At 42.5% G+C, this 14,760-nt stretch overlaps 1 protein-coding gene across 1 annotated transcript in view; it reads left to right on the top strand.

Moving 5' to 3' along the window:
• Positions 1–14,760, top strand: part of RNF212B (ring finger protein 212B) — a 39,758-nt gene that overhangs the window by 12,601 nt on the left and 12,397 nt on the right. Inside the window, exon 4 of the mRNA XM_056134367.1 lies at positions 5,161–5,276. Coding sequence (XP_055990342.1) covers positions 5,161–5,276 — 116 coding nt within the window. The remainder of the gene's footprint in view (positions 1–5,160; positions 5,277–14,760) is intronic.

Raw genomic sequence — 14,760 nt, 5'->3', positions numbered from 1 at the left:
TAGGCTCCCTGTGGCAAGGGAGAAAGGACAAACCAATGTTATCCTACAGTGGGGATAGAACCCAGGTTGTCTGCGTGCAAGACAAGTACCCCACCATCTGTACTATCATTCTGGCCCAAGAACTACCACTTGAGAGAGCTCCCAAATTGTAAAAACTTGAGCTGTTCCTCTCTACTCTCCAGTTCTGATTATTTCATAGCCTAATTGGATTTCTAGGTTGGCATGTTTCTTAAGATTTTATTATTGTTCTTTTTTTCTCATTTTACTTCTCATGCTCTTGGGAATATTCCTTTATGAAACATGAAGATGTGTGGCTACAAAGATGCTTGCTAGTCATATTCTGGCAGAAGAGGTACATTTAGGGGTTTTTTTTGGTGAATTATTTCTCACTCCTAACTCAGGAGATACTGCATCCTAATTTTAGCTGCTTAGGTAAATATTTGTGAGCATAGCTTCATATCTGTGAGATTATTTAACATTTGGGCGAGAGGAAATCTTACTGAAAACCAAGGAGAAAAGTAAGCAAGGTCACATGGACAAGAGAAAGAGAAGATCTTTGGTTAATAACTAAACCCAGGGTTAGTTAATGATCAGTAAAGAAGTTCTATGTAGTCTGAATCCTAACCTGCCTAATCATGGGACCAATTACACATGGTCAAACAATCAAGATAAAATAAACGGAAAGGGTCAGTTAATCATCACTTTTGTGAAAAGCTAGTGAAGTCAGCAGTGTCTGAAAATGTTTTTCTAATACTTGAAGTTTGAATAAGTGATCCAAGTAATATCTAGATTGCCTTACTAAGGCTTCTGCTCAAATTTTCTTTTCTCAGACTTCCACCTTGGATCCAGTGTTCTCCCTCTTACCCTGCTTTATTTTTCATTATAACTCTTTCTTAAAAAGTTTATTTCCAGGGGCCAGCATGACAGTACAGAGGGTAGGGATGTTTGCCTTGCTTGCGGCCGACTTGGGTTCAATCCCCGGCATCCCATACAGTCACCCAGCACCACGAGGAGTAATACCTGAGTGCAGAACCAGCAGTAACCCCTGAGCATTGCTGGGTGTGATCAAAAAAGAAGAAAAAAGTTTATTTCCTCAGAGGATGTAGCAATAGTACAGTGGGGAAGGCACTTGCCTTCCACATAGCCGACCTGGATTCAATCTCTGGCATCCTGTTTGGTCCTCTGACCCAGCTAGGAGTACAGGAGTAAGACCTGAGTACCGCTGGGAGTGCCCCAAAACCAGAATTTAAAAGACAGATTTATTCCCTCTTTATTTCCTCCCCCTTCTCTTTGGGTTGTGGTTTTTTTTTGGGGGGGGTCACACCCAGTGATGCTCAGGGCTTATTCCTGGCTCATACTCTAGGGAATTACTCCTGGCGGTGCTTGGGGGACCATATGGGATGCCAGGGATCAAACCTGGGTTGGCCTTGTGCAAGGCAAACGCCCTCCCCACTGTACTATTACTCCGGCCCTGTTGTTGATGACCAAGGATTGTGCACATGGTGCTCACCTGCTCAGCATGTTGTGATTGTGCACTCAACTGCAGTGCTCTTTGCTCGTTGAGGTTTAATCTCTTTTGTTGTAGTGTTGGTACATGTGCTCACATTCTTAGTTGAGATTATTTAACATTTTTGGGAAAGGAAATCTTACTGAGTTATGGTTGTGCTGCTCTCCAGGATTATTGCCATGCTCACACGCACACGATACCAGGGACCACACTTTGATGCTCTGACATTTTTCTCAGTTGTGTTCACCAGGGGATTCATAACCTTTTTGTTGTTGCTTTTTTTATTTTGGGGCCACACCTGATGGTATTCAGGGTTTACTCCTGGCTCTGCACTTAGGGATGAGTCCTGGCAAGACTCAGGGCATCTTGTGGGATGCTGGAGATCGAACCTAGGTCTCAGTACATAGCAATACACAGCATACAAATACAATACATAGCATACATAGCAAGCACCCTATCCATTTGACTAACCCTCAGGCTCAAGTCCTAACCATTTTGAGAAGCTTAAACACAATTCAATGCCTGACTGCCAATGTAGCCAGAAATTGCTTGTGGTGTCAGGATTCTGAGATAAACTCAAGTAAAATTATGGTATAGTAAGAGTGGTTAAAAAAATCTCATAAATAGACAAATGGGACTATCTTAAACTAAGAAGCATCTGCACCTCCAAAGAAACAAGTGACCAAAATACAAAGACAGTCTACAGAATGGGAAAGGATATTCGCCCAATACACATCCGACAAAGGGTTGATATCAAGGATATACAAGGTACTGGTTGAATTCCACAAGAAAAAAAACATCCAACCCCATCAAAAGATGGGGCGATGAAATGAACAGAAACTTTCTCAAAGAAGAAATCCGAATGGCTAAAAGGCACATGAGAAAATGCTCTACATCATTAATCATCAGGGAGATGCAGATCAAAACAACAATGAGATATCATTTCATACCACAGAGACTGGCCCACATCCAAAAGAACAAAAGCAACCGGTGCTGGCGCGGATGTGGTGAGAAAGGGACCCTCCTTCATGCTGGTGGGAATGCCAACTGGTTCAACCCTTTTGGAAAACAGTATGGACGATTCTTAAAAATTAGAAATTGAGCTCCCATTTGACCCAGCAATACCACTCCTGGGAATATATCCCAGAGAGGCAAAAAAAGTATAGTTGAAGTGACATCTGCACTTGTTTGTTCATTGCAGCACTCTTTACAATAGCAAGAATCTGGAAAAAACCTGAGTGCCAGAGAATAGATGACTGGTTAAAGAAACTTTGTACATTTACACAATGGAGTACTATGTAGCTGTTAGAAAAGATAAGTCATGAAATTTACATATTTAAGTGGTACTACATGGAAAGTTCGGAGAGCCCGGCAAGCTACCTGAGAGTATTCAATATGCCAAACACAGTAACAACAAAGTCTCCAATGGAGACGTTACTGGGCCCGCTCGAGCAAATCAACGATCAATGATCAACGGGAGGGCCTTTACCTTTACCTTTACCTTTACATGGAAAGTATCATGTTAAGCAAAATGAGTCAGAAAGAGAGGAACAGACATAGAAAGATTGCATTCATCTGGGGAACATAAAGTAACAAAATAGGAGACTAACACCCAAGAATAGCAGAGATAAGTACCAGGAATTTTGCTCCATGGCTTGGAGGCCAGTCACACATGCTAGGGGAAAAGGGAGCTCAGATAGAGAAGGGAGCACCAAATAAAGGGTGTTGGGAGGATCCTCTCAGGATGGGAGAAACATGCTGAAGGTAGACTATAGACCAAACATGATTGCCACTCAATGCCTCTTTTGCAAACCACAGCACCCAAAAGGAGAGAGAGAACAAAAGGGAATACCCTACCATAGAGGCAGGGTGGGATGGTGGGGATGGGGGATGGGAGGAATACGGGGACCCGTGGTGGTGGAAAATGGTCACTGGTGGAGGGATGGGTACTTGATCATTGTATAACTGAAATCCAAGCACAAAAATTTGTAAGTCTACAACTGTACCCCATGGTGTTTCACTAATAAAAATAAAATTTAAAAAAAACTCATAAAATTAGGTCAAAACTAAAAATTTGTCAAATGTATTAAGATCTACAGAGGGACCTTAGATTAAAAAAAAGGTTTATAATGTGAGCAGGGAGAGAGCAGATGAGACATAAATAGTGCTGAGTATTCAAAAGTAGAGCCTGACGAAGCTAAAACACTTTCTAAATATTAACTTTTGATCTGATTCATTACTCACATGATAGGTACATCAAATGGTAAAATAAAGTCAAAGATAAAATTATTTACCCATGCCCAGAAATAAAATTTAGGAATAGGCAATCTCCTTCTATGCTTCTTTGCCCTTTACTGTTGCAACATTAACAGCCTGCAGTGTGTGAGTAACTTTAGGGTGTAAATTGGTTACCCATGCTTTAGAATAGCTGAGAATGTAGAAGCTAAGTTCAAGCTAAAAGTAGACAGCTTATATCAGAACCAATTCTGAGTTTGAAAAAAATTCATGGACATCCTACTGCTTGCTCAAGATAGATTATATTTTTTCTGGTGTGTGGGAGGATGTGGGGTAGGTCAAGCTTAATGGTACATGGGACTTACTCCTAGCTCCGTGCTCAGGGAAAACTCTAGGTGTTGCTCAAGGGACCATATGTGGAACCAGCAATCAAACCTGTGCAGGCTGCATTGTAAGGCAAGTACCTTCACCCCTTGCATTATCTCTTTGGTCCCAGAAGATTATATTTTTTAAAGGATCATTCTGCTTCGTTAAAATATTTATGTTGAATACCCAAAATCTGGAAACAACCCAAGTACCCTAGAATAGATGACTGGTTAAAGAAACTTTGGTACATCTACACAATGGAATACTATGCAGCTGTCAGGAGAGATGAAGTCATGAAGTTTGCTTATAAATGGATAGCCATGAAGAGTATCATGCTAAGTGAAATGAGTCAGAAAGAGAGAGACGGATATAGAAGGACTGCATTCATTTGTGAAGTATAAACAGCATAACATGAGGCTGACACCCAAGGATAGTAGATACACAGGACAGATAGATTACTCCATAGCTGGAAGCCTGCCTCATGAGCAAAGGGGAGAAGGCAGCTGGAATAGAGAAGGGATCACTAAGAAAATGATGGCTGGAGGAATCGGTCGGGATGGGAGATGTGTGCAGAAAGTAGATAAAGGACCAAACATGATAACCCTTTCAGTGTCTGCATTGCAAACTGTAATGCCCAAAAGTAGAGAGAGATTATGGGGAATAATGTCTTCCATGAAGGCAGGGGGAGGGTGGGAAAGGGGGGGTATTCCGGGGATATTGGTGTTGGGGAATGTGCACTGGTGGAGGGATGGGTATTTGATCATTGTGTGATTGTAACCCAAACATGAAAGCTTGTAACTTTCTCATGGTGATTCAATAAAATTTTTAAAAAATTATTTATGTTGAAATATTTGAAAACCATTGTCCCAGAAATATAAGACTTTTCCCTAGTGCCAAACCATCTGGTTTGGGAGAGTCATGAATTAGGCCAGATATTCCAGAAGAAAATGAGCAGTAATCAAGTATGAATGAATAGATTTCCCTTTGTTGTCAGAAGAAGGAGGAAAATATTCTGGGAGAATATGTTAAAGGCCTATTTTTTTTCCTAGTAGGTATGGAAATTCCAGAAGAAACAAACAGATCTCCTTATTGCCTTCCATAAGCATAGAATTGCAAAATTAGAAGCAGACTTGCAAGAGCTACAGCAAAAAGTTACCAGCCAGGACAAGTAAGTGACACATCAAATCAACAGAGAACTTTTTTTCCTTTCTGTGAAGCTATTAGCCTTTATTTCCTTATGATTGAAAAGCCTGAAAATTCCTTCTTGTTTATATTTATGTTTGTTTTGTGCAATTCTTTTATTTATTTATTTATTTTATTATTATTATTTTGCTTTTTGGGTCACACCTGGCGATGCACAGGGGTTACTCCTGGCTCTTCACTCAGGAGTTACTCCTGGTGGTGCTCAGGGGATCTTATGGGATGCTGGGAATCGAACCCAGGTCGGCCGCCTGCAAGGGCAAACGCCCTACCTGCTGTGCTATCTCTCCAGCCCCTGTCTTGTGCAATTCTAGCACAGAAGTTTTGTTTCCCTTGATCTCCATTTAATTTTTCTCATACTTTCCTCAGAGTGCCTTTCTCAACTTTCTAGTTTCTACTTTCCCTTATCAAAAACTGATTCTTCAGGCAAATCAGACATAACTCAGTCATGGTGATAAAAAATTAGAGAAGACATTGGGGAAAAGAGCATCTTGTGGTGCTCAGGGCTGACTCCTGGCTCGGTGCTCAGGGATCACTTCTGATAGAGTTCAAGGGACCATCTTCAGTGCCGGGGATTAAACTGGAGTCAGCCACATGCAAGGCAAATACCTTAACCCCTGTATTCTCACCCCGGTGCTGACATTTTGAGGAGGTGGAACTGCACTCAGCAGTCCTCAGAGGCTATTCCTAGCCCTGTGGGCTCTGTGCTCAGGAGTGACCCGTGGCAGTGCCAGGGGGTCGTATATGGTGGTGGTGGTGGTGGTAAATATTCAGCAGGATACAAGGCAAGCGCCATTAATCCCTGTAATTAATGTCTCATCTCTTAGACCCCAAACATTTAAAAAGAGTGTATTTTGGAAACCTCAAGCTAAAAATGAAATCCTTGATTAAAGTTTTCATCAGATCAGGTGTGTGTATACAGAAGAAAAGAACTTCAGTGTGAATGCCTGAAATCATAATCGACTGTTTCCTTATTAGGTGTGGTGGAGGTGGAAGGTGGCACCCTCAGTTGTACTCAGGATTCTCAACCAACTGGAGTAGAGGATATGGTGCTCCTTGGGAGACCATATGATATCAGAGTCAAACCCAAGTCTACCATGTGCCCTCACCACTCTATTACCTCCAGCACCCCCAATGACTTTCTTTTGTATAACTCATTCTTCTCACCATCATTTCCTGCTTTCCTGCCATTGTCACCCTGAATTATTGGATTTTCTCAGAAATACTTTGTATAGGTGGGGCGGGAGTCATAGTACAGCAAGTAGAGTGTTAGCCTTGCATGCGGCTGACTGGGGTTTGATCCCTGGCGCCTCATGTTGTCCCCTGAGCTCTACCACCTAACCTTAACCCTAACCCTGAGCACCTTCAGGGGACTCCTGAATGCAGAGACAGGAGTAAGTCCTGAGCTGGGTGTTGTTGGGATCGGGAGTTCCCTGGCCCTGGGAGGCGCGGAGAGACCAGATAGACACAATTCCTGCAGGAGTAAAAACGGGGTTTATTTAGACCAGCATGCTGGGGCTCCGCAGCATACCCCAGAAATGGGCAGTGGCTGAGAGCCCCGAACTTCTTCAAAGGGGATCTTATATAGGCCTTCACTGGCCGTTACAGCAAAGCCCGCGCATTTCATAGCCAATAGATTTGTAACAACATATACTTTCTTAACCAATCCATTTAAAAGTACCTCACTCCTTAGCCTATAGATTCAAAGATCAGCATTTACGTATATCGATTGTCAGCACAAGCAAGGTTATAGCTGGAATCATTAAGCCTTAGGTAATCTCCCTTGACCATCCTCGTTTTGTGTTACCCAAGTCTGCAGGGTGCTTTAGTGAGACAATACATTCCAGGAAAGGGCAATTTCCCCCAACCACCAGCATCCTGAGTTAGCCTTTACCCAAATCTGCAGGGTGCTTTACTGAGACAATACATTTCAGGGACAGTAAATACACCTGAATCTTGTAGAAAGAAGTTATGCCCTGTTCACTTTGCAAGTCCCCTCTCCCCCAGGTGCAAAGCAGCCAAGCAGTTTTACAGAAAGCAATGTTGCAAGTTAGCTAAAGTACACAAAAATTTGATGCCCTAATATGGATTCTTTCATTCCCCACTTCTTTTCATGAGCATCTCTAATCCTAGAGATCGTGGGGGGGTCGGGGCCTAATTCAAGGACCCGTGGTTAAGAGTAGCTTCCCTCAGTGGGTAGAGTCCGGTATTGTTGCCCCGAATTAGGAGGATCTTCAAGACTCAAACCAATTCTCCCAGGCTTCTCCGACGTCGTTCAAGGCCTTCCCGTAGCTTGGCTATAGAGTCTCTGACAACCTCAGTGTGGTCTGCGTAGAAACAGCATCCCTCCACCAGATCAGAGCAAAGCCCTCTGTTCTTGAGGAACAACAGGTCGAAGGTCGAGTCCTCTCAGGTTTTGGGAGACTATCTCGAACAGGGATGTGAGAGATTTCTCGATGAGGTCTTAAAAAGAGTTAAAGCAACAGAAACCAAAGCAACATAATGCCATACCCATCTCTATCATTAAAACAATGAAAAGGATTAACTCTACAAACAGGTTTGGTTGATAATATAACTTCCTGTGTTCAGATTTTTCTAATGGTCACAGAAACACCAAGCCATTCTCTGGCTTTCTCAGTACAGACTGGAAAAGCTTCTGCCCATATACTGAAGCTATCAATGAGAACCAACATATATTTATACCTTGAACATATGAACATTTGATCATTTGTATAAGGTCAAGCTGCCGATTCACCTCTAAGTTCCTTGATGCTGAACAGGTGTTAGGAGAGGAGGCTCAGGATTTCCACTAGGTTCATTAATGGCACAGAAAGCACAGTTCTGAATTACTTCTATCTTACTTGCTGTTCAGTTCCTCCCCATGGAAGATGGTTCTCACTAGTGTTAAAACATAACCCTTTAATAATATTCCATTGCATTGGTTCAGGAGTTGTTAATCCCATGATGCAACAGAAATTAAGAGCTGATAATATTCTTGTTCTCTCCAAATGACTGTTCACAGAAAATGAGATGCAATAAAGTATAGAAAGAAAATTCACAGTATTTTAGAACTAGATATTAATCTACTCTAATTTGACCAGTTTAGATGCCTTTCTCGACACTTTGGCCAATTCAGACCGGGGGAAAGCAATTCTGCACTTTGAGATGAGCTTCACCCTAGTAAAGCTCTGGCTTTCAATGCTCGTATCAGACTAGTGACAGCATGTATAATATTGAGTTCCCTTTACAGATTAGGCTGTTTTACCTACAGACAGTAAACTAAGTTTTATCTAAATTTCCCCAAAGGGGATACCTTTTAGATCAAGATTAGAATACATTTATTCAATCACCTCTGTAGAATTAGAATCTGATTCTTACAAAAAGCAAGTTACAGAAACACGGTTTTCTCTCCACCTTCATTTTAAAACGTTGCAAGATAGTTTAACAAACCTGGCTTGTTCTTTTGCATAAACACAGTAAGATTAGAGAACTCTCCATTTGGGATACCCAATTATTTACTGAGAAGTCCTGGGGATCAGCTAAAGACAGGAGACACAACAATAGTGGCATTAATCTTCATTAATCTTATCTGGCACGTCAGAGCTACCCAGGCCTGGCCAGAAGATGTCCCGCGATGTCTCGAGCCCTTGGGTTGTGGCTTTGGTCCTCGTTTTCCACAGAGATGTCCTGGCAGAAAGGAATCCATCCCATCCCTTCTTCAGGGCTGGGAGAAATCCTGGTTTCCAGGTTTTTCCTTGACGCTGAGAGTAGGCCCAGACTGAGTTAGTCATTGCAGAGTCCTAGATTCCTCATTCTCCACAGCAGTGATGGTTTCCAGTCTTTTCTCGAGCCAGCCTGCCTCTAGGGTCGCTCTGAGGTTTGTAGGGTTCTTGAAACAGTACCTGTTAAATCCCTGCTCCTGTCATTTAGACAGATCCCCTGACTGTTTCCCTGGAAGAGGGCTTTGGGGTCCCATGGCTGGTTTTTCCTGTCTGCATGAGGGGTAGACCCTATTACAGAGAGGAAAGACTTATCTGGATTTATGCAAACCAACATAGTGCCATGAAACATCAAAAAATATACTGAAGGTACAAAAGAAGAGAAAAGCAAGTATTTCACTTTACTCACAGAGATGTAATACACCTGTTTGCTGTGGGTCCTAGTCAGAGAAGCTAAAATCTGTAGAGATAAAGCATACCGTTTAACATGTTTTTAATCCCATGTCAAAACCCTTGATTTCTGCAACTTTTGAAAAATTCAATGATCTTAAGAGCACTGTAACAGGAGTCCAGATAATCCATCAATCATCTTTACCATAGATCTTACCACAAAGGTGCTAGAAGAATTCTGCATGTGATTTAAAGCGTTTCTTATAACAGTTTGACCAGTTTCTTTTCTTTAGAACAACCTCAAACCTTCTACACATTCCTTTACATACATTCTGTAACTTTCATTCATTTATAAATCAATTTCACTTTAACAGAATTCCTTTCCTTTCTTCCCACTGACAATATCTCCATCCATTATCTTTCTGACTTATGGCATACATCTATAGTAGTACAATGTACAATGTGATCTCCCAAATTTAGACACAAGTTACCAACCATCTCACTTAACATGACAAAACTGTACTCTGCAGTACTATTTCAAAAGCATTAGATCAGTTCCATAGATATTCAAAATGCTTAAAAATGCTCACAATTAAAGCTTTTACAAGGTATATCCACTGGGCAAAAGATCACTTTACATTAGAAACTAACCAGGAGACATCTTAAAATTCTGATTTAGAGGAAAACACAAATACAAAAAGATTAAAACACTCATATATTACCATGAAGCAGAAAGCATCTCAGGTCAGGGCTAGGTTGATACCTGGAGACAAACCTTGGCATAAAATAAAATTATCAAAATAATAGCATGCACTTTCAAGCACTAGACAAGCAATGCTATGGCTTCAAACTGTCAGGCTGACATCTGAGACTAATTCAATACAACTTATTACTAAGTAGCCCTAGAAATTTTAGTTACCAAGAGTCTCAGAGATCAGATAGAGCACTGGTAGGACAAACTTTGTAACCAATTTTATAACTCTAGAAACTCATGATTAAACTAAACCATTACTTTTAAACCAGTTTTAATGTGTCATAGTTATTTTAACTCTTTCTAGGTCAAATATTCTAATCCAATGCAGATACAAATATGTACATTAACATAACAGCATAAGACCTATAAACAATCAATTTTTATAAAACATGATAAAACCTTCTTTGGCTTAATTTCAATAGTTCTTGTACCTTAATTATTTAAAATCATGAGCTTTCTACACCAGATACTTTTTAACAATTCCACAGAAATACAAACATGCTTTCAGACACAGAAAAAGCCCTTTGGATTTTTTTTTAACCAAACTTTGATATCAGCATAAGAAAATATTTGAATTGTTGTGTGAGCACAAAAAGGATGGCAACAATCTATCTTTCCCACCGCCAGCGTTCTGTAGTTTCCCCCACTCCAGGGAGGTAGATGGAGATGGGCAGGAAAAGGAAGGAAACCTTATGGCCAGGCTGCTTGATCTTAGTTGCAGTTTATTCCAATCCTCTCTCCACTCTCGTACCAAAGACTAGCCTGCCTAGAGCTGGGAATCTGCAACCCAAAGATCAGGCCTGGCTAGCACCTGAGATCTCCGTATCTAAGACCTGCTAGGTTCTGTGAGAAAAAGGGAAACTGCCTCTTACAAATTTTTCATAAAAGTTAGCTGAGGCTTGTAAGACAAGTTCTTGCTTTCTCTGAACTCTTATTTCACTTTAGTTTCAGGCTCTAGTTCCATAGCTCTTCTAGACAGTACAAGATTCTTAAGTTCAAAAAGGATTTCAACTGTTAATAATATAATCAATGTTCTTCTAACAAGAAATTTAGATTGAGAATTCTGCTTTCTCTGTAGGCTCAACCTTCTGATAAGGATTAACCCTTGTCTAACAGGTTCCTAAAACAACTGCATTTCTTAAATCACTGGGTTGCATGTCACTAACTTCTCTAAAATTTCTACTTCTGATTTCAGCCTGGTTCCAACACTCAAGTGTTCCACACAGACACACAGACAGACAGACAGTCAGACACAGACAGACGGACACAGACAGACAGACAGTGAATTGACGAAAACACCACACGTACATGTGCACATATCTGTAGTTGATCGATCAATCTGACCCTTCAAAAAAATGGCAGGGAGAAACTGATGGACTGAGAAAGGAAGGGACAGCTCCCAGGGCGGCTGATTGGGAACTCTGCTCCTCATTTCCCAGCCTAACTAGTCAGTCTCCCACTTGTTAAAAATGGGTCAAGAAAGCGCTTTTGTTGATATAAGCCGGCAAAATAAACTATGACAAAGATGTTACCATATTTTCGCCAAGGCTAATTCTGAGGCAGGGAACTAGTACCTTCCTATCAGACATGGGGATAGGCTTCTTTGTTTCTGATGTCAAACAGTTAATCATAAGATCTCGCATTTTCCTGCCTCCTCTGCTTTGATACTCTCCTATTTCTTTTGTTACCTGCAAAGATCTGACTGCAAAATGATCTGGTAATGCAAACTGCCATTCACTGGCTATCTTTCCCCAATATACTCAGGCCACATGGTGTTACAGAGGTCAATAAGATCTCCTTATCTAAAACTACCTAGTTGGAAGCTCCTCAGATGATTTCCTAATTGCAAGCAATAATCTATGAAAAGGGATGGTTCCTTGGCAAAACTTTTCTCCAGGTCTATCACTTTTGCCTCTCCTAAGGGGACTCTAACCTCCCTTAAATTGGCCTTTATTCAGAGGCTCATCTCTACCTCGGTGGGCCTGGCTTTGGGCAGACCCACAGCTGTGTGCCTGAGCCGAACTTAGTGCTGTGGTCTTAAAAACTCTGCTTCTTAAAAAAAACAGTTCTGCCTTCTCTCAGCTTGCTACATCTTCCCTGCTTTTGCTGGCTTGCTGCTTTTCTTAGGCTTCTTACCTGCCTTTTACCCCCTTTTTTTTTCTTTCTGCCTTACATCTGGACTGCCTTCATTAGCATTTGAATTGACCTCTAGCTGAGACTGGGTGGGGAAAAGGATTTTCTGCCTGTAAATTGATCTGCCTTAGTTTCCCAGAATCTTCTCACTAGTGGGCTTTCCTCCCATCCCCCCAATAGTGGATGGTGATGCAAGACAGACAAAGGAGGGGTGCCTCTTTGCAGAGACTATTCAGATGCTTGCCTGGAGAACTTCACAGCAGATCTTCCACAGATTACCTCCTTTATCTGAGTCACAAGGTTTGGAGAGAAGGAACCTCGTGGGGGCCAATCAACACCGAAGGAAGGTCATTCTGATGAACAATAAGTGTCAAATTTACCTTTCTTGATCGTCAAGCCCAGATCCTGAGCTTTCCTGTGGATCTCAGAGAAGTGATCAATTCTGACCCATATTAAACAATCTTAATAAACAATTAGGAGAAAGATAATAAATACACACACTATGGATACACGCACAGCTCACACTTAGGCACTCGCTCGGACCGGTCCACTCTTTCACACAGGTGTGCACCACACTCACCAGTCACCCTGGGACTCCCAAATATGCCCAAAGGGCATGCACATGATTTTTCACCTCCAGAGGGTTTAGTTCTTCCAAGTGAAGAGATCAGAAGTAGGGAAAGGCCAGTGCTGGCCCGGGAGTGGCAATAGAGAGTTCGGGGTTCAGGGGCAGAGGAGGAGCAGAGTAAGTGGGGGCCCCTTCTCCCCCCGGCCTGGCACTCCTGCCTAAGGCTCCTGGTCCGGGTACCCCCGGGGAGCAGGCTGGTAGATGACTCCCTTGACCTGGAAGATAAGCGGCGAGTGGAACGATCCCTCGGGGGGCCAACCAATCTGGAACGTCGGCCATCCTGCAGAGCAAAAGGTCTGCCATTTAGGCTTTTTAACAATCAGAAAAGGATTCTGAGCACGAGAGCAGACCTCTGACCAGTGGGAGAGAGTGAGTGAGAGGAGTGGACGGAGATTGTCCCATGGTTCCAAAGACGGTGTCTCGGTAGAGAAAAAGGACGAGCGTGATCCAACCTACAAAAAAAGAATGACGCAAGCGCAAGGCCTTTTGAAGAGGAAAGAAGAATAGAGAAGTAATAGAGCGGCCGATGATTCCTGACACACCAGATGTAGCCTCTCCGAGGCTACCACCAAAGAGGCCTCCAGGCGTCCCTGGCCCTCATCCACCTCCGGGGCGTCCCCCAGGGCTGCGGCCCGTGTCTATTCCCGACACGTCTGTCAGACACAAGGCTCGCACACACAACAGTGTGCTGCACACCACTGTCACTGTGCTTGCACACCACTGTGCTTGTGTCACCGATCGGTAACTAGAGTAAAACGGTACCGGAGAAACAAAGAGAGAGAAAGAGGCGCCTTAACTTACCCCGCGGCTCAATCCTGCGTCCCTGGGGCAGGGTCCTCGGTGATCTCGGTGGGACCTCCAAATGTTGGGATCGGGAGTTCCCTGGCCCTGGGAGGCGCGGAGAGACCAGATAGACACAATTCCTGCAGGAGTAAAAACGGGGTTTATTTAGACCAGCATGCTGGGGCTCCGCAGCATACCCCAGAAATGGGCAGTGGCTGAGAGCCCCGAACTTCTTCAAAGGGGATCTTATATAGGCCTTCACTGGCCGTTACAGCAAAGCCCGCGCATTTCATAGCCAATAGATTTGTAACAACATATACTTTCTTAACCAATCCATTTAAAAGTACCTCACTCCTTAGCCTATAGATTCAAAGATCAGCATTTACGTATATCGATTGTCAGCACAAGCAAGGTTATAGCTGGAATCATTAAGCCTTAGGTAATCTCCCTTGACCATCCTCGTTTTGTGTTACCCAAGTCTGCAGGGTGCTTTAGTGAGACAATACATTCCAGGAAAGGGCAATTTCCCCCAACCACCAGCATCCTGAGTTAGCCTTTACCCAAATCTGCAGGGTGCTTTACTGAGACAATACATTTCAGGGACAGTAAATACACCTGAATCTTGTAGAAAGAAGTTATGCCCTGTTCACTTTGCAAGTCCCCTCTCCCCCAGGTGCAAAGCAGCCAAGCAGTTTTACAGAAAGCAATGTTGCAAGTTAGCTAAAGTACACAAAAATTTGATGCCCTAATATGGATTCTTTCAGTGTGAACCAAAACAAATAAATTTTTTATATAGGACCAGAAGTTGTACAATGGGTAAGGCTCTTGCCTTGCATGCAGCTAACCAGCTTTGATCCCTCACCATATAATGTCCCCTGAGCACCACCTAGGAGTGATCCCAGAGCACCAAGCCAGGTGGAAGATCTGACTGAGCCAGCTAAGTGTAGCCCCAAAACAAAAAATAATTGTATAGTAGCAAGCATCTCCCAATAAAAATTAACTAGATATTTACAATAATAAAAATCAGTTATTTAATTTTCATTGA

Source organism: Sorex fumeus, unplaced genomic scaffold, assembly GCF_029834395.1.
Source record: "Sorex fumeus unplaced genomic scaffold, SorFum_2.1 ptg000098l, whole genome shotgun sequence".
NCBI classification, from domain to species: domain Eukaryota; kingdom Metazoa; phylum Chordata; class Mammalia; order Eulipotyphla; family Soricidae; genus Sorex; species Sorex fumeus.
Note: the sequence above shows the minus strand (reverse complement) of the source record. Positions and strands in the feature narration are given on the sequence as shown.